General features: G+C 39.0%; 1 protein-coding gene across 1 annotated transcript; it reads left to right on the plus strand.

Moving 5' to 3' along the window:
• Window positions 1-657: 657 nt before the first annotated feature.
• LOC109033422 (probable cytochrome P450 6a13) lies at window positions 658-19495 on the plus strand. Its single transcript, XM_072299332.1, has 8 exons — window positions 658-931; window positions 1628-1785; window positions 4760-5026; window positions 6316-6651; window positions 10589-10754; window positions 11839-12066; window positions 13508-13759; window positions 19014-19495. The coding sequence occupies exons 2-8, from the start codon at window positions 1633-1635 to the stop codon at window positions 19184-19186; spliced, it is 1575 nt and encodes a 524-aa protein (XP_072155433.1). The 5' UTR covers window positions 658-931; window positions 1628-1632; the 3' UTR covers window positions 19187-19495.
• The last annotated feature ends 1454 nt before the right edge of the window (window positions 19496-20949 follow it).

Consider the following 20949-nt stretch of genomic DNA (forward strand, 5'->3'; position numbering starts at 1 on the left):
TGTTCTATTTATATAGCTGTTCGAATTGATTGGATCGTTTTATCAAAAATGGCCATCATCGGCCCAATGAGTTTGAATAAGCTAATTAATTGAATCATTCAAATTGATTGGTCCTGGGTCCACACTATTTTGCGGGGAAAACAAGGCCAAAATGTGCAAAAATTTCTAGAAGAGTAAAAAAGTTTGAGCTCTAACGAGTACTAGTACAAGACCGGAGGGAGGGGGGGGGGGGTACACTGAAAAAAAAAATGCTAAAATACGGTGACAAATCATCAAATTAGTTAAATCAACCCGGTGTTCTTAATGTATTTTGATGAGTTGTCACCTTTTTTCACTATTCCATGTGTTGATTTTAGCAGTTTTTTTTTCAGTGTAAGCTGAGGTGGATGCTGAATATTATGCTGAGAAAGTTAGAAAAGAAGAATTAGGATGCACTCAGGAAATTAATCTCCAACATTTTCAGGGGAGGATTCTCCCATCAATCTTCGCGTGGGTCGCTCTAAATATTCATACATTTTTTGGTGCCTCTGTCAGACGCGTGTGACCCACACTTCCACCGATGACCTTAATACCGGTAATGAGCAATCTTGTAAATTATTTACTTCCACGAATAATGGGCGTTTCCGTATTGAATATCACGTCAAAGCACGATCTTCCGCTCTATAGTGAGAGCACCAAGAACGTACATCTGGGATATGAAAACCACACCATTTTTGATGACTTGGCATTTTATCAATTAAACGTAATTGAAAGAATCTCTGAACTTTTTCTCCCGTGTCCTCTAATTGGGGTATATTCTGTGCGCTTCATACCCCTCGGATAAGCTCCTGGAGCACCTACTTCTAATTTTGTGCGGATCGGCCAACCAATCGTTTGAGTCTTTTCAGAGTTCGAACTGTGTAGTGAAAAAGAAAACAGTGATTATTTGTAGGTGCGTGAGTATTTTGTGTCCGAAGCAAACTTTGCGCCCGTTTAAGCTACAAAGCACGGCATAAAATCCGGAAGTTTCTTTTCAAGCTACGAATAAATCGTCGAAATGTATTCTCGAATACCTAAGTAGCTTAGCGCAACGAAAAAATCGATACGGAGTTGCAATTTATTGCGATTAAATTGAAGTCTTTATATTAAAAATTACAATGGTCTTGTGCATTTTTGGTCAATATATGCCAACTTCAAGCATCAATAGAATGAGATTGTGTAGTTGTATTAATAAGAAGATAGGCAGTTTGCAGTACAGAAAAAGATAGCACTTCTATTCATTTGTATCGCAAAATATTTCAATAAGATGAGTCCTTTCTAATAGTACTTAGTCAACAGTCACAACACTCCAATGTAGGAGCAATAACTTGAACGTGTACTTTCAAACTATTGCAACTTGTGCTACTTGGGTTATAGAGACAAGCTGGTTTACTACTTTTGAGATGCTGTTAAATTATCCTTCTTTTCATAATTATCAGTCACTGTAACTAGTAACAGAGTTTCCGCATTCAGAATCTCGTTTATTCCTTATACATTGGTTACCTAGGTGAAACCAAAATGATCGTGAGTATGCAGTCACATGATCTTTGAACATATTTCTTGAGGTACAACATAGTCAATACTTAAACATTGTGTATTTCATCCACAGGCATAATGGACCTCTTTGATCTTTTACCCATCTCAATTGATTCGCATATCCTCCTGCTGAGCATTATTGCCCTCATTCTATATTACATCTATTCCAAGCATAACTATTGGAAAAATCGCGGTGTGGCTTGTGGGTCAACCCTAAGACTCTGGCTGCAAGTATGTGACTGTTCCAATATCTCATTTTTACCTGACATGTCAATTTCAACTAATGATTATAATTTCCTCATGGGTAGTCAATAAAAATTACTCAGAAACAGCTCCTCGCAGTCGTTGAGTTATTTTTTACAGTTTATTAATGTATTTTTTAACCGAATTATTTCTACACACTAAAATGGGAGAAAAAAGAGGGGCATGGAAGACAAGGCGCATGAGTGTAGTTTTTGCTGTTTCGAGAAGTACGTGTTTGAATTTTCGAAATTAAATGGATCCTCATGGCGGGAAGTAAGTTCAAAGTAACTTTTTGAGGCTTAAAAATTGGATTTTGGGAGCGAATTTTTCCCAGAATATGCATTATGACTAGTTTCACTTGAAGTCATTACTATCTCAATTTTTCAAAAACTGCACTTATGCGCCTTGTCCTCCAAACCTCTCATATTGTTCTTAGCACTACATCAGTCTGACGAAGAGTGAGAGAAAATTCAATTTTGAAGAATGATGACCTAAATGAAACTGTTGAAACAGGATCAAATTAAGGAACTTTTACTGACAGAGCAGATGTATTTTCGTTTGTAATTTTGGGGAACTTATCGTGATTTTGACGTGAATTTTCTATAAATATTAGTGAATGTATTTACAAATTACAGTGATTTTCATTTGGTAATGCAAATTTTAATACTGAAATACTTCTAATGTTGTGTTAACCATACATATTTTATTTTATCACACCTTTTAAATATGTTTGAAATTAAATAAAAAAAGACTCTCTGGCGAGAGAATATGTATATTAAAAATTAGAAAACCCAGCAAAATGGAGGGGCTACTTTTAAAATTGGAATGCTCGTGGTGTATGTAGTATAAAATATATTTTATGTTATCACACACTTAAAATAATTTTAAAATTAAAGAATAATATTTTAGAGGCAAACATTACATATTCTTTATAAAAACAGGGAATCCTTACATATGAGAATCTTAATCAGTCGATCTTACGTCGTTAGTTAGTGGTGAAGTTTTAAAAATATGTATCGGTTGTGCATGTTTTATGGGAAACGTATTTTATTGAATCGTAAAATTTTCTTTGACATTCAAGAGATACAAAGTAATACTAAAATATTCATAGTATCCATTCGTATTATTCATTCGCCAGAATCACGTACCTTAAAATTTGACTCACTCAGATACTGAAAAATACCGTCACGCGGGACGATAACCTCTCGTAAATCGTCACTCAATTTTTTGTGTTGTCATTAATTTGGAAGAGATTCCGAAGGAGAGGCTTTTAATGGCTGGTTCCGAGGTAAGTTTTTTGAGAGCGGAAAAGTACAATCTTTTTTAGTCATCGTTGGGCCGCTGACAGTTCCTGGAAAATTGAAATATTGCGATAGGTATATTGAACGCATGAAAAAGTAGAACGCACGCTCGAATATTGTAACTTAACACCACTCTCCGTCACCCGAGAGTGATATACCTAGGTACCGGTAAACGCAAAATGAATCCGCTGAATCTCCTTGTTGATAGCAATTTTCCTCGTAGATTCTATCTGGATCTTTCTTCGTAGATCTTTGATTACGCCCGAACTCATCTTCGAAGCTCCCGAAATACTTTTATCGACAAAATGAGGTCGAATAATGGGAGCCAAATTTTTATTTTTCAGTGTCTTACCCATCGAATTTGATTTTTGCAGTGAGGAAACACGTAATTAAGTTGGGATCAACGATTGGCGATTCAAAGAGTCCATGAATCGTGTGACTTTTGCTCCCTCTCTTAAATAATTGTAACTATCAAAAAAACTTAGCGAAGGCTATTACTAAACAAGTTTTGGCAGAGATCTTTTTTATCTACTAAATTCTATACTAACAGAGTTGTAAATTTTCTTCTCTAAATTCAAAAATATTTGTTTATTGTTTATTTTATTCAATACAATACGATGGGTAATTGGACTGCGTTCAGCAAAAAGGAACCAAGCCACGTCAGTTATTGTTATATTTAACTGGACAATTTGATTTTTTACAAGAGAGCGTTTGTGCGGATTCCTTTGAACATTATAAGGAAATTGCTCAGCTTTGTGCAGAAAATTCACTGTTTGCATACAAATCAGCACAACTGTTTTTATATGAAAAGTGAAATTTACCAACTATAGGCCCTATGTGGCTTGGTCTCTATCTGCGTAACGCAGTCCAATTATACTGCCGTGCTAAGCAAGAACGCCGTTAATCCATCAAGATTTTCCCTCGTTTCTTTGAACTTAACACTTTATAAAATAAAAACTGTTTTACTCATGCACCTCAAATATCCAGGTTAAGTCTTTGATAGTATTTGCGAGAGAAGTCTGGAAAAACATTGGCCCAAGGTACACAATTTTTATGGCGTTTACGGCGTTTTCGTGTTGTGCGGCAGTATAGTGGGCTAAGTGATGACTTTTAAGCGCTCAGCCGATAGGCAGCGCTTTTTGATTTTGACTTGCCCCTAGAATACTAGTATACTAGTGCTAATTAGTTTAAATGGCGCACCAGCTCATCGATGTGTAGGCTTTTTTTTTGGGGGGGGGGGGGTCCAGTTTTAAAATAAATAAAGCTGTGATAACCGTATTTTATGCTTTTAACGTAATGCGCGTGTAGTTACGATCGTTTGTCTATAAGAGATTTCCTTAGCGGTAGAGCAATTCTTATCGAAATTGATCGTTGAAAATGAAAGAAGCCTAAAAAAAAAAACGCGCCTGATGAGCTCAACGGTGACTATCATTTTTGAGAAACGAAAAAACGCGTTTACGGTTTCCTTGGTAACCTTTGTTTGCTATCAGCTGATGTTTTATTTCCATTTCCCAGCCAAGTCGACGGAGTTTATACTTCCTTTCTTCACTAAATACATTGACTAACACCGTAGCACTTGTCTAATACGACAGTATTAGAACTTTCCCGCTTGTTTTCTTTTGACATTGACTTCGGCTCTGATCTCAACCTGTTTCTTTCAGTTGTTCGGAATTCTCATCGGTAAAATACCATTTTGGGAATGGGCTCGCGATCAGTACGACGCCCTACCCCAGCACAAATTTTGCGGTACTTTCACCTACGGGAGGCCTACGTTGTTGATCCGGGACCCGGAATTGATAAAGGTGTGTCTCGTCAAAAGCTTCTCTAGCCTCCACGATCGCTGCTCGGAGCCGGATCCCGTCTATGATCAGCTCTCCAGCAATCTTTTCCAGATGGTCGGCGAGAAATGGCACCAGGTCCGCCAGAAGGTATGTCTCCGCATCCACCGGCAAAAAATCGCTCTTGGATTCAAAGCCTAGACTCTTAAAAAAATTGATAGCAAAATACGCTTTTGATTCGACCAGATTTGTGCTTGAATCGAGAGCCAAGCATCTTAATTAAAGCGGATATCTTTTTGATTAAAGCAACAATCCGCTTGAATCAAGAGTATTTTTTCTTGTCAATTTTTTTTAAAGATCCAAGAGACTTTTTTTCTAACCTACGCTCCTTAAAACGCAACTGCGAGCAGATACCAAAATATTTCATTACGAGACGGTACATGTGCAAATATTCAGACTTGCGTCAGGTGGAATCCATTTTTAATTGGCTCTCGGTTTTAGGCCTCACGGATGTCACCGATCGGGGAAAAGATTAAATCTCAAGATTATATCAAAGATTATATCTAGGATGTAAATAATATAAACTGAAATGGATGAGGAATTCAAGAACATGGCAGGAATCAAAAGGAAGGAGAGAGGGAATGTAAGAAAGAAAATCCGGAAAACCTTCAATAAAATATTATGAGAAACTTTAGCAGTCTGAGAAATACTATTTTTCCCCTTTTTTTAAAAAAAATAAAAAACAGCCTGCAGAGTATTGGTCCTATTTTCCATTTACATAAATTATTAGTCTATGATTTTAGTGAAGTTTACCTATGTAAACTTGCAACCCTGATGCAACTGATGAAATGAAAAAACGCGGCATTTTCTGGAGTTTTGAATAGCTTGAATGCAATGTCCGCCATTTTTTTTTTAAATCTAAGAGCTCCATGAAGCACAATCAGGCTCTTAATACGTCTTTATACTCTGCACTTCCTTATTAAGATGGAACTTCAGCTTTTGCGCGATACATTCCTGGGTATACGATCGATTTATCTCAACATTTAACTTTTACGTGAATTAATTTGAGAAAATCTTAATTTTAGTCTATAGATAAATCATTGAAGCATGTTCCTGCTAAAAATTATCTTCCAAAGTCTTGAAATAAAGTCAAAGGTATTGTTTCCATTTTGCAATCCCTTTCAATGTATCTGTATCGATGGTTAATTGGAAACAGTATACTGTTGACTTGGTTTTGAGACTTTGGAGGGCGATTTTCAGCAAGAACATTCTTCAATGATTTATTTGCCGACTGAAATTTAGATTTTTCCAAAATAATTCACCTAATGGTTAAAATTTGGCCTTATTTATCGATCATACCCAGAATGCACTATGCAAAATCTGTAAGATCCACCTTAACAATCGTAAATAAACAAAATTGCGACATGATATGTTCAAAGGTGGCACCTGCCTTCAGCCCTCTCAAACTGAGAATCATGTACCAGACGCTGAGAGAATGCGCCCGAGAGCTGGACCTCTACATGCAGTCGATGTGTGCGGAGACAGGAGAGACGGAAATTTGCGTCAAGTACCTGATGACCAACTACACCATGGACGTCATCGGTGCTTGCGCTATGGGCATCAAATGTAACGCCATCCAGGACCCGGAATGCCAGTTCAAGAAAATCGTCGATCAAATGATGTGTTACGACCTGAGACGAAACGTCTATTTCTTACTCGAAATAATCTCGCCGAAATTGCCGAGGCTCCTGAGATTCAAGGCCATTCACAAGGAGGTGAACATACAGGGTTATTCAAAAGTCACGCACCACTGGCCATGAGGGGGGTGGCCATTTGAAATTTTTGAGTTGCACACCACCCCCTTCCCTTGGGGGGGGGGGGGGGGTCAAAAACTGGAAAGTACCTAAAAAGTTTCCCTCTCAATATGAGGAAAAACGTCACAAACCTCAAATCGATATCTTAATTAGAACTAAAGTTATGCCCAGTGGTGCGCGACTTTTGAATAACCCTGTATAAACAAAAGTGATGAAAAGCTGCCAGCCTCTGTTTTATCAATACATTTTTAAGAAATAATTTTAATAAAGTAATGATCGTAAGCATTTATACCAAACAGAATACTATGTGCGGATTGGAAAGATGGGGTGTGCTTGTGGCAAGCTGGTTAAGAAGCAATGTAAAAGTGGGCTCGACTCCTTTTGGAGAGTTGGGTCAGCGGGATTTTTAATTCACCAAACGGAACTACGTGCCAATTCTACGCGGGACTCATGATCCGTGGGCATGGCAAAAGAGCGTTGTGAGGCGCTTTATAATTCCCATTCTCCCTTACGGCCCGAAAACTAAAGAGCACATACCATATTTCTCACCCGCACATAGTTCTGTTTGGTAGAAATACGTTAGTGGGGCCGATAAGCGTAACAATCGTGCACTTCTGGAAGAAAGCATGAAAATTTCAGGGATTCATCTCTACCCTATAGAGATTCGATTTAGACATAGACCCCAAAAATCTGACCCCCCTGGGGGGGCAGGGGGGCCCCCAAATTTTGAATTTTGTATAACTACTGAACGGCTAATGTTAGCGTAATTTTTTTACAACAAGACGATGGGAAATTTTATCAGAAACAAAAATGGTTCTTATGAATTTTTCTGTGGGATCGATATTTAAGGCGTGAAACGGGAAAAACCATCGGGGGACGGGGAGCCGGCCGTTCTGAGGCCGATCCGCGCGCTGCGCCGCCTGCCCGGGAGTCCCGGGACGCGCGCGGCGGCTGTCGCAGAACGGTGTTACCGACGAAACAACCCCTTGTCTTTGTTTAAACTCAACGATGCGCAGTTTTAAAAATAATTATGAAGTTACCGTACTGCTCAAATACTTTTCCTTAATAATATAAGTCCTACTTTTATTAGGAGTACATAAACACAAGCAAAAGGCGAAATACTCCAATGTGAGAGCGCCAAGTCAATAGCAGGGGTTGGTCATCACGCATCACGCGTCCTGTATTCTCTGACTACAGAGCTTTTTCGACCTCAGTGCATAGTAATTTACCCTTTCCTCACGTACCTTTCGTAAAGGATTACATTTTTTAAGATATTAGAGCGGAAGTTTTAATACGATTTTGACTCACTTTTTCATGACTATTGGAAATGGGATCCTTGATAACTTATTTTTCATGTTACTTTCAGCGAATGAGACCATGAGCTGCTTAAATAAGCACGAATTTTGTAAAACTTGACGCAAAGACATTACTTGAGGACTGAGGAGGAGGGGGGGGGGGGGACTCCTCAGTCCCTTCGCCACTAACATAAGATTACCAGATTTTCTTCATTTTCCTCTAATATCGTTTTTCGTTCATGTTAATTGGTTTCTCGCAATTGCATAGGTACTGAGACGTGCGGAACATTCTGACAATGTTCTTCTCTCTTCTTTTTTCCTCCAGCCAGTCAATAGACGTTGTCATTTTCCGAACTCCCCACTCTTTCAGTTATTTAAAAAATATGCATATTTCAAAAAATAAAACAATATATTAAATGAATGATAAAAAAGAAGATATCTGAATACTATCGCTTCTTTTTATCGAGTTACCCTTGAAGATTAATATTGGAAATTACCGCAAGACATAAAAAATGGAATGAGCAGTAAAAACAATCTATGTATATTATCTTTCATTTTGTTCCATGGAGTTTGGAGTGGAGTTGGTAACACTTGTATCGAAAAAGTATTAATATAGGGGGAAATGTATTTATCATGCAGGTTCTGGTCCTTTAAAGAACCTCTGAGAAGGACCGGTACCTCAGGAAGAAATTCATTGCATTTCTTCTTTTTCAACCCGCAAATCTCGTACCGATTGTTTATTTGTATGGAACTCATGGAAGAATTCTAGGTAGGTGTGTTGGAGACAATTTTCAAGAAACGGGACTTGCGAAATATGTACTACACAAGACGCACATCTTAAACTTTATCGTACATTATAACACTGATCGAATTAGCTTCAGAGATTATCAGTAGGTTAATTTCTCGCCAAAATATCAACAAATCAGTCAAAATCAGTAATCAGTAATGAGTTGCAAAACCGAGATTGAGGGATACCGCGTGATGCGCGATCGATGACATAAGAGCAGGATGGGTTCCCAGTAGGCGCGACTTCCTATCACTCAAAATGACCCTTTTTGCAGATTAGCGGATATTGGCGGCTATAGTTATTTCTTAATAATATTCCTTATACTGTACAAGAAGCAATCCAGCAAAGTATTTTCGGGGTCTTATATCCCTATCAAGCTCTTTCAAGATTCTTTTGTCGTTTTTTTGGAGCAAAGTTCTGAAGGTGGTTTTGGTCCTCTTAAAAAATGCCTATACGTAGCAATGATGTACCAAAATGTTCCTCAAAGAGAGGAGAATGTTTTTCTGTGTACTCATTTTTTACAAAATTAGGTTATCCCCGTCTTAAAAGTCTGGCTGGAAGCCGTCTTCCGGGAACTTTAGGGTATGTAAGCATATGTAGATACACTCCTGGTGACGCAGCACCGAAAAAAAGAGAGAAAAAAAACACTTTAAAATCATTTTTCAGGTCATCGTGGTTTACAAATAAGATTTGTGACTTTTAGGCCCCCCTTCTTCCCGAGACAACTGTGCGCCAGATTTTATTCCGTTTAACTGGTGTCTGATACAGTTATCTCGGATGCCTTAATAAAACTTGACAAATCCGTACAACAAAACAATCCGGAACTCCAGGACTTAACCCCTTCTCCTTCTTTTGCCGTGCGCTGGCTTGTGTATATATATTACCTGCAAAAGTTAAACCCTATTTTCAGGCTTTACAGGTAGTAAGATATATTCATAAAATTTTTAAAACTGCGCATCGTTGAGTTTAAACAAAGACAAGTGGTTGTTTCGTCGGTAACACCGTACTGCGACAGCCGCCGCGCGCGTCCCGGGACTCCCGGGCAGGCGGCGCAGCGCGCGGATCGGCCTCAGAACGGCCGGCTCCCCGTCCCCCGATGGTTTTTCCCGTTTCACGCCTTAAATATCGATCCCACAGAAAAATTCATAAGAACCATTTTTGTTCCTGATAAAATTTCCCATCGTCTTGTTGTAAAAAAATTACGCTAACATTAGCCGTTCAGTAGTTATACAAAATTCAAAATTTGGGGGCCCCCCTGCCCCCCCAGGGGGGTCAGATTTTTGGGGTCTATGTCTAAATCGAATCTCTATAGGGTAGAGATGAATCCCTGAAATTTTCATGCTTTCTTCCAGAAGTGCACGATTCTTATGATATTTTCCACTTATCGGCCCCACTACGTGCAAATATTGAGGATAGGTTGCCCAATTTTGGATTGGGCACCACCTGGAAAAAGGTGACAGGCACGGTATGCCGGCAGAGCATTGACTTAAAGATATTGTGTTGTCAGTTGCTCGATAACCTTTGCGGAGATAGGCTCATTGGTGTTCCATCTATAAACAAAATCCATCCGTATACATGTGCAAATCCATATATATGTAAGCCTAACGACAAAATGGAGGAAAATTCCGAGACGTTTCGGGACCAAACATCCCCTTTCATAATCAGTAAAAACAAAAATTAAAAAAATCAAAAGCTGAAAATCTACTAGTTCGAATGATGCAACAGACCACCAATTACGTTACTATAAAGCAATTTTGTGTGTTTCAAAACCATTATCATTATTTACCTATTTAAACCTAAATTATTGTACTTGTAGGTGGAGGAGTTTTTTCGATCGGTCGTTAGGGACACGATGGAAATGAAAAAGCGGGACGCCAACCGCGCGTCTGCCCGCAAGGACTTCCTCCAGATTTTGATGAATCTTCGGGATTGCGAGCAGGCAGCAACGGCAGAATGCACCACGGGGGCTCTTGAGGCCGATGGTAAGAGAAATATCAAGAAATATTCAAGGAAATCAATTGAAAATAGCTCTGAAATACTGTAAATGCGTGAAAAAAAACTTGACTCACAACTCACACAAATCGTTCATGGGGGATGCAATTGGACAGCGTTAAGCAGAAAGGAATCCAGCCATATCAGCTATTGCCTTTAACTGGGCAATTCAATGTTTTACATGAAAACGGTTTTGCAGCTTTTTTCTGAAAATTTTAAGGAATATGCCGCATAGTGCAAAGCAAATTCCTTAAAATGCCTTCCTTGTCACCCTCCTATGGTTTAATGGTTGTAGCGCTAGCTCTATGATCGGGGGGTCCCGGGTTCGATTCTCGGTCAGGTGATCCGAGTTTGATGACCTCGAACAAAAGTTGTCTGGGACTGGTTCAGTTCCAGGACAACCGGTCTCCAGTCTGGAGGAGGGCTGGGACTTAAAGCGCAGGATTACTTGAAGTAGAAAACAAAAAAAATTAAAGATTTCCGCTCAAACGTTCACCAGTAAAAAATTAAACTATCCAGTTAAATTTGGCAATGGCTGATGTGGCTTGGGTCCTTTCTGCTAAACGCAGTCCAAATTATGTCGATGCGTGGTTCTGTCTAATCATCTAAATGGAGGCTTACAACACCATTCCGATGGTAAAACTGCAGAAATGTGTATCTCCGTTTGCGGTGGTGTAGACTTTCTATTATAGGTACTTTATTATCTACATGGAAAACTACCGAACGTCATTTTTTGAAAATTTCAGTGCTTTTTAACATGTCCATAAAAATACTTTGTGAAAACTTCACGACATGATGTTGGTCCAGTCTATTTTTAAAAATTAAAGTCGACGCGGAGATTTCAAAACAGCGTAACTGAGCTCGGTTGCGCTGTTTCGAGATCAGGATTTGAAATGCAGTAGAGCAAATTTGCAGTTTCACCGTTGATACGCTATAAAACGTGATGCAAGAGGCTCCTCATTGGCTCTCTGCTTTGCGATGGCGATGTATGTTGAAGGGAAAAAAACTCATTAAATGCTAGTTGTTAGAGGTATTGATTGACATACATTTAGTCATCCGCATTTTTTCCCCCAGGAACACTCTTCTGTGAGGATATCCTTGTCGGGATGATGAGTGTGTTTCTTTCCGCGGGATTCGAACCCGTCGCTTGCACGGTAACGTTTTGTCTGTATGAACTAGCCCGTCATCCTGAGATCCAACAGAGACTCCACGAAGAAATCAAACGTGTGACAGGAGGCAACATTGACGATATAAATTATGATGACCTTAGAAAACTTTCATACATGGAGCAGGTCATTGACGGTAAGATCAAATCAGTTTTTTTAAAATATTTTTTCTGCACGTGCGTTTCTCCACGTCGTGCTAAGGAGGAATGCCGTATGAGCATTTGAAAGTTGCCAATTTCCTTGGAAAAAGCATGTATTTTTGAGGGAAGTTTTGAGCTTTTTTCCTTGCATTTTTCAGATACTGTAGTTTCAATTGCGAAAAAAATTGTCTGAAATTCAAAGGAAAAATATTTACATATTTCCCACTAAATTTGCTTTTTATCGAAAGAAATGTGGCAACGTTTGAAGGTTCACACGGCGCTCAGTCTCGTAGGCGCTAATTCGTATTTCACGCTAACTGGCCGGCTGCACTGCGTTTTGCGCAATGCGAGAAGTATTCATGCAGTCTGGTAGGCGCTAATATGGGCCGACCGCACTGTTTGGCGCAATGCGTGAAGTATTCCTGAATTCACGCAGGCGCTAATGCATGTTCACCGCCGCGCCGCCGCGCCGGCCTCACCGTGTATGGCGCGATTATTCGAACTCACGTTAGAATAATCGCGGCATCGAATTATAGAGCTTAAAAAGCTTATGTTGTGTTTCGACGCCGCATCAGCATCCCAACGTTGCCTCGTTTCTCCCCTTTGAATATTTCTTCCAAGTTATTTTTTTAAGTTAGGAAAGTCCTTTATACCCAGGACCATTATTCAATCTTTTCACTTCATTTATCATCAGAAGGTATAAGACATCGATTACTCATCAACAAACTATCTTAAACTAGCGTTAACATAAAAATGCGATTATTTTCCAGCTGTTTCCTGTTTTGCCAACCTACTACCTTAAATTAACCTCATTTTAAATTTGCACATTCCTGTAGCAGATGTTAAGGTTTCTATTCGCGCAATCCTTGTGCCTTTTTAGCGCAATCCGCATATATTTTCTTAGACCTTTCACGCAATCTTGGATTACCGCTCACGCAGATTCCACTGCAGAGTTTATTTTCCCCCCTAGGAATTTTAGTGATATATGAGTAAGGGTGGAGATCCGTTCTACAAAAAAAAATTGGTTCCACTTCGCACTCGTATCAGTGGCGTGGCGTGAATTGCGATGTACCGATTGTTCTGCCATTTAAAGCTATGGTAAAGAATCGATTGTTAAGGTGTTCGCTGCGAACACACTGTTTATCGATCCTTTTTCATAGGTTTAAATGGTATAACAATCGATGTATCGCAAAGCACGCCACGCCACTTCACGTAAGACAATTCTGCTTACGAAGTGAAATGCAATTCGAATCTTACTTCAATATGTTTGACGATGCAATATAGCCTTTTAAAGTTTTTTTTCAATTTTGGCATGTAAAATTTATCAGATTGCCAATAGTACTCACGCGAACAATGCAACTTAAAAAAATACCGAAATTCTATTATGTATGAGTTCCTCAAATTTATGAAGCTCGTCTTTTGTAATTCCATAATCAGAAACACTCAGGAAGTACCCAGTGTTTCCATGCATCGAGCGGATTTGCAACGAACGCTTCATACTGCCGGAGACAAGTCTTGTGATTGAGGAAGGAACCATCTTCTTTGTCCCGACGATCAGCCTTCATCATGACCCTAGGTTCTTTCCTAATCCAGATGAATTCGATCCAAATCGGTTTGCGGAACAGAATATTGATAAAATTATCCCCGGCTCGTACTTACCATTCGGCGACGGACCAAGATGCTGCATTGGTAAGTTGTCATTCAATTCAAGTAAGAAATTTCAATTTAAAATGTACATAGAAAAATCATACTAAATTCTAGGTGAAGGTCTCATCCCTATAATCCAAATTTGTACTAAAAATTGCATGTACATACTACAAACGTAATGCTAATAGATTCACTATAATAGTTTTTTTTTTTTTTTTTTTTAAACGTGAGGTTGATGTTGAATGTTCAAAAAAAATCTTCGGGTACACAATTCAGACAATAGAAATGTCTTTCACTACGCAGAGTTACATCAATTTGACAGCTCGTAAGCATTTAAAGTTACATTGTAATGACCATGGTTTCCGCGCCCTGGTCTTGGGTGTATTTTTTGCATTCTATAATATCGAAGTAATTTAGACTCTTTCTCTTGGCAGCCCTTTCTGCGTAGGACGCCGGTATTTGGACTTATTTCTGCCAAACGGAACCAGTGACAGGTTGGAAAGAAGGGGTGTGCTCTTCACGCGAGGGCCGTAAGAATAGATGGGCATTATAAAGCGCCAGTGACGGCAGCGGTAGCGAAGCCGTCTCTGTTGTCGCTCTCGGTCGGCATTAACTCATGAGCCCTGTTCACAACGCTCTCTTGCCATGCTCACGGCTCATGAGTGCCGCATTCAGTTGGCACATAGTTCCGTTAGACAGAATGTCAAATCCCACTTTTCCATTTCTCCAAAGGGAATCACGTTCACTTTTACGTTGTTCCTTATGCAGCTTCAACGATTATGTAGCATCGCGTCCAAGATATTGGACTCCATGCTCACCCGTGATATACTTGCTTGCTCATCTCGTCCAAGATCTTGGACTCCATGCTCATCGCTAAATTTCTCACTTCTTTGCTTGAGCATGGAGTCCAAAAGCAAGTAGACCTCCCTTAGTTTTAAAGTTCATCATGATAGAAAATCGTATATTCGCTTATCCAATCTAACTTGAACTAACCTAGCTTGAACTAACCTAACCTAACCTAACCTAACTTGACCTAACCTAACCTTACCTAACCTAACCTAACCTAACCTAAGCAACGTGCAATTTTTTTCGAGAACACATTTTTTCGTCTTTATTTCACAAAAATTGTCTTCATAAATTTTTGGACCCCATGCTCGTGTATTGTCAGAGAATACCTGCGTCCCACACTTTTGGACGCTATGCTCACCTCGATTTTTCGAAAAAATTATCCCTAATTAAAGTGAGCATGGAGTCCAAGATCTTGGACGTGATGAGCAACTGAACATTATATAGCTGAGCATGGAGTCTAATATCATGGACGCGATGCTACATTACCGCTTCAACGAGCACTTTCCACTTTCCCCTCTCGTCTTTAGTTCTGTTTGGCAGAAATACGTCCAAGTTACGCCACAAGCTAATTAGGAGTATCAGACCTGCCAGATCCTTCTTTTGAATGGTCCTTATAATGAGCACGGATATACTTTGCGCAAAGAGTACATCGCGGAATTTTATTCACATCGTTATTTCTGAGTTGAAGAGTTTAAGGCTAGCATGTCACAGGGCTGGTGGGTGCTATTGTCATGGGAACGGAGTTCCCCATGATATTACAATCGTTCCGTTGCTTTCGCCATGGGATTCCCTATACCTCTGCGACCTTGAGCGTTTCGCCCAGTCTCCGATTTTTGGTTGATTTTCCGATGTATCAAAAACCGTTGTATTTTTTAGCCAATCATGTCTCTACGTCAAGTTGTGTTGATTTCTAAAATTCGCTTTCAGCGAGTTTTTTTCCACCTTGAGATGTCGTGTCTGACTGGTAAATCTGCGCAGAACCACGAAGTTCCGTTTTTAGGCAAATTCTTTTTTTTGGGAGGTTCTGATTGGTTATTTTTCGCCATCAGTTTTCTGTTCGTTGGTGCAAAAGATCGCCTACCTCGTTGCTCTTGAGAAGCCGCCATTATCCCACCTCAAATTTTAAACATAGATATAAAGAAATAATAACCATCGTACAAGGCGGAAAATTGTTCTGGAGGACCCGTTACGGATATATGAGCCAAAATCAGAACTCGATTGATGGATTTAATCCATGAATACAGAAATATTGCCTCAGTTTACTGCCGCGATCGCAAATGCATTCTGACATGAACCTTGTGACACATGACAGCATAGGTAAACAATGTCTCACAGAGTAATGGGCTTGATCCGTTTTCTCTTACCACGCCAGTGGCCGAACCGTTGAAATCTCAAGGACGTCTTTTGTGAAGCCCCGCTCAGCGTCCGAGATCACTTAACTGTTCTCTTTTTCTCCTCCCATAACCGAGCGGCGAGATAGCTCAGATAACTACAACACCGTTCTGATCCTGGGAGTGTGTCACATTTTGTGGGAGCGGGGGTTCGAATCTCGTAGGGGACAGCTAATTTTTACTGGTTGTAGTGAATGTTTTAGACCAATAATCTAACAATAATTAATACTTGGCAACTTAGGAAGCACATAGGTCCCTTATGATGCGTATTCGGGCATATGTGTAGAGTAAAAATATCATACGTAGGGTGTCCCAAAAGTACCGGGACTGGTTCTGTAACTTCAAAAGTAAGATAGATGCAGACATGATTTTGGTCTCATTTTAAAGATCAACTCAATACCTATCGATTAAAACCAAGATCAGCTCAATCGAATAAAAATTGACCGAGTTATGACAATTTGAAATTAGTGAGGAAAGTTTACCCCTACGGTTTTTAGGAAGATTTTTCGCTTACCAGGATTCAAAAAGTTAATATTCGTATCCACTTTCCTCCGAATCTTCCATAATTTCCTTTTGCTTTTCAAAGTACCGTCCATCAAACCGGATGCACTTTTTCATGCGCTCTTGCCACTTATCCAACATTGTTTTCCTGAATTCTTCCTCTGGGATGGAGTTGAAGAAGTTTTGAATTGCATTCTGGATTTCGGTCTTCGATACGAATCTTCGTCCGCGAAGCTCCTTTTTAAGCGTGGGGGTGGGAAACATCCAAAAATCACATGGAGCCAAGTCAGCGCTATTAGGGGGATGAGGGATTGTTTCAACTCCATTTTTACTCATAAATTCACGTGTTAAGCTCGATGTATGTGAGGCCGCGCATTGTCTTGATGGAGTATCCACGAAGCTTTCAAGTCCGACCGTTTCCGGGAAATGTGCATTCTCAACTCCTTTAGTACTTTGCAATAATACGCACTGTCAACTGTTGTGTTTGATGGTACAAAATGTTGATAAATGACACCTCGAAAATAAAAAAAACACAATAAGCATCACTTTATCGGCCGACTTTTCGATTTACGGCGATGAAGAATCTTCCTTAAAAACCGTAGGCGTAAACTTTCCTCGCTGATTTCAAATTGCCATAACTCGGTCAATTTTTATCCGATTGAGCTGATCTTGATTTTAATCGATAGGTATTGAGTTGATCTTTAAAATGAAATCAAGATCATGTCTGTATCTATCTTACTTTCGAAGTTACAGAACAAGCCCCGGTGATTTTGGGACACCTTACGTATACTTTATGCCGAAAAAGCGAACCTGAAACTTAAATGCGTTAACTTCCGAAAACCATATATAATCCAACGAAAATAAATAATTGGTACATAACAGCTTTCTTGTATGCAAAGAAAATAATTAAAAATGTTAAAAAAGAGATGTCAACACAAAATTACATAGCCCCTTCAATTCAGAAGATACTACAAACGAACTGTACCTTAACATTTTCATATCCCAGAAGCTAACGTTCCCATGACGAATATTGCTATCGCTAGCGATTGCAAAATCCAACTTGTTTCTAAATTTGACTCATTTTTAAAAGCATGGGTAATCTCTCCATTAGTTGAATGTGTCACCAAAAAAGTTTTCACGTCCTGCCATGGTCGTTTTTTTGCCGATGCACGCAAGACCAATCTATCAGTTTAACTTTTTAAACTGCGAGAAAAAATTCCTAAAAGTCTAAAATTGCGTATTTAACATATTTTTATTGGAGAAAGATATAGAAAATTGGTGAAAATTATTCTACATAAATTATTAATCTCAGATTTTCAAAGGGCTGAAATGCTTAAAATCTGGACAGTAGGTCTGCGGGCTGATTATTGAAATTGGTAGACAAAGCGATAGACAAAGAAGACAAAAATGATATGGAGGGATCCTGTGGGTTGATGTGGGTGGTTGCAATAGACGAAGAAGGTATGTAATAAACTAACTAACGGCAACCCATGGGATACCCTATAGTTAGTACATCAGTTCCTCCCTTGGTCTTTAGGAGCCACTCATTTCAACCAATAGGATCGCTCCATACTCCTTATGTCTTCTTTGCCTATAGTTTTGTCTATCAATTCCAACAATCAGTTTCTAAGCGTGTCCACATTTCAGGATGCATTGTCAGCACGTAAGATACTGCACCTACCAGTAATTGCAAGTCAATGACTTAAGTTACTTATTTTTCTCATTTAAGAATTAACTCAATAAGTTGACTAATTTTTCAGTGACCTAAGGTAGCTGGTTGGACTTCATGTAAAACATAGAGTGTGTAAAACAAACATGTCGACGGTGTAAGTCGGCAAACACATAACTCGGTTTGCGACGTCGCAGACTTCCCGTCATACTTTATTTTTTAAACGGAATACTACTAAATGACAATTCTTAAAACTGCCGTGATTTTTCTTCACTGTGCGAAGAAATTCTGCATAAACTTCAAGGAATGATGCCAATTTGTTCTCCTTTAAAAAAATATGACAGAGGCCGAGATTTTCAGACACCGCAAACAAGTTATGTGATTGCCGACTTACACCGTCGATGTGTAGCAGAACACATTTTATTACAGAAATTATGCAAGATTAATCGTTTTTACGACCCGTGCTTCACAAAAATAATTACACGAAATTCATATGATTCGTATTATGATTTGTGACTGCTTTTATTTCTCCTCTAAATATTTTAATTTTTCCAAGTGTTAACATTTTCAGGTTTAAAAACTAACTGTGGATATAGACTATTTTATCAGTACTAGCTTATACATTTTTTTATACATAATGGTGTTAGAAGTCAATTTTTTGGTGAGAAAAAAGCGTCATTACATTACATTACGTGAATACATGAATACCTCAAATGAATTACATATTTTTAGGGGTATGATTTGCTTTGTTACCAAAGAGTGTAAACTAAAGTACCGCTGATCTACGCAAGTACCCTGATTGTCAACTGTTCACAAAACTCCATGAGTTGTTCTAGTTTATTTAATTTTAATTGGACACATTTTAACCTACTATTTCATGTTTCAGCCAGTCGCATGGCTATCATGATGATCAAAACAATGCTGACTACCATGATACTAAGTTACAACATTTCTCCCTGCGCTCTGACACCAGAACGAATAGAATTCGATCGCTCCCGCTACGCGCTAAGTCCACCGAAAGCTGGTTTGATGCTTAGGATTCAGAAAAGGAAATCATAATTTTTTAAGAAACTCATAATATTATAGGATTATTTTTTGAGAGCACTTGTTTCCACCACCTAATTTCAGCCTTTTTTGACACTTTCTGTATTGTTAAATCTGCCCCTTTCGAAAAAGTTAAGAGCTGGTTGCTATTTCAAAGATAAAGATGATTCATTTTAAAAATGTTTTAAGTACCAACTGAAGTGAAAATTCTTGCCAAAATGTTTTATTCCCTCCTCTGGCAGTAAAAATGAATAAATAAATATATAAAAAATTATAAACTCAAGCTTAACTCGGGAATTTACAAATATAAATTTACCGAACACTAAGATTTCTTATTTCATTTCCACGCAACTGCCTAAAAGAAGTAGCACCTCACAGGGATGAAGATGAGATTCAGGATTACAGTAAGCCGATTTTCCAACTTTTCATTCCCTCCTTTTTGACAATGACGGTTGTCAGTTGCTTAAGTGGCTTAGTGGCTCTCTGATTGCCTTTGTCAAAAGAATAATCGACTTTACACGGAGAAAAAAAACTCGTGCGTGGGACCCGAAGTTTAGGTCATATGGATCTCTGATGTTTTCAGATTGAGCATCTGAACACTTAAGGTCTAGCTGCTGAAGTTCGGATCACACATCTGAAACTTCAGTTCTTACATCTGAAGTACTTCAGATGTGAGAACCAAAGTACTTCGGATGTGAGAACCGAAGTACTTCGGATGTGAGAACCGAAGTTTCAGATGTGTGATCCGAACCTCGGCAGCTAGAACTAAAGTGTTCAGATGCTCAATCTGAAAACTTTAGAGATCCATATGACCTAAACTTCGGGTCCCACGCACGAGTTTTTTTTCTCCGTGTATTGGTCACACTAATCCCTGAACGGATATCGTGATCAGAATGGACCACCAGACCAGGTACGAATTTCAGCATTCTGATACATGTTTCTTCACCAAAATTTCAAAACACGATACGCACAACAAAAATGATCGAAATCTACTCCTTCCTAAGATATTTAATGATTGTTGGTGCGTGAATTCAAACCACCCGCTCATGAAAACTCAATGCTCTACGTGATTCACATCGTGCGCTGAACGTTATCATGACAGTCTCTGCGATAAAAGAAGCTGGCAATCTCATTCTTGACGCTTTGGCTCAGCTATAGCAAAGTCCTTATAGTTTGAACAACACTTGGTGGGAAATGAACATTGCATGATTGAGAAGCTTGCTGAAACTGTTGTAGTGCGCGATTTGACTTACGTAGAGCTTTGAGTTTCTTGTGAGCGGGCAGTTCAAATTCCTCATAACCATTGTGCAATAAAAATAAAAATGTTAATATCACCGTCAGGAATTGGTTTCAGTAATTTTCGTTGCGCGAATCATGTTCTGCGTGAAATTGTGGTTAAGAAATATGTATCAGAATGCTTAAATTCGTACCTTGTCTAGTGGTCCATTTAACTTAGTGACATAATCAATCGACTTCCAATGCCTGTAAAAAATTTACCCAAACATTTTTATTTTGGGGGAGCGATCCATGAAGATGTAAGAATGCATGTTTGGAAAATATTTTTGTGATATCAATGAAGAAACTAGCAGAATTCATTACTGATTTTGTGTACAGCAGACAAAGTCGGAACCTGCTGAGTCGATAATGGGTCATTCACCTCTTGCTTCAGTAGGAGATCATTTCGTTGGCTGTTGAATTTGGTGAATCAACGCATTAGTTTTTCTTGGATACTTTTTCGCAATAACAAGAAAAACAATTTCCGAGCTGCCATTCACTGA

Source organism: Bemisia tabaci, chromosome 4 (assembly GCF_918797505.1).
Source record: "Bemisia tabaci chromosome 4, PGI_BMITA_v3".
Classification (NCBI taxonomy): Eukaryota; Metazoa; Arthropoda; class Insecta; order Hemiptera; family Aleyrodidae; genus Bemisia; species Bemisia tabaci.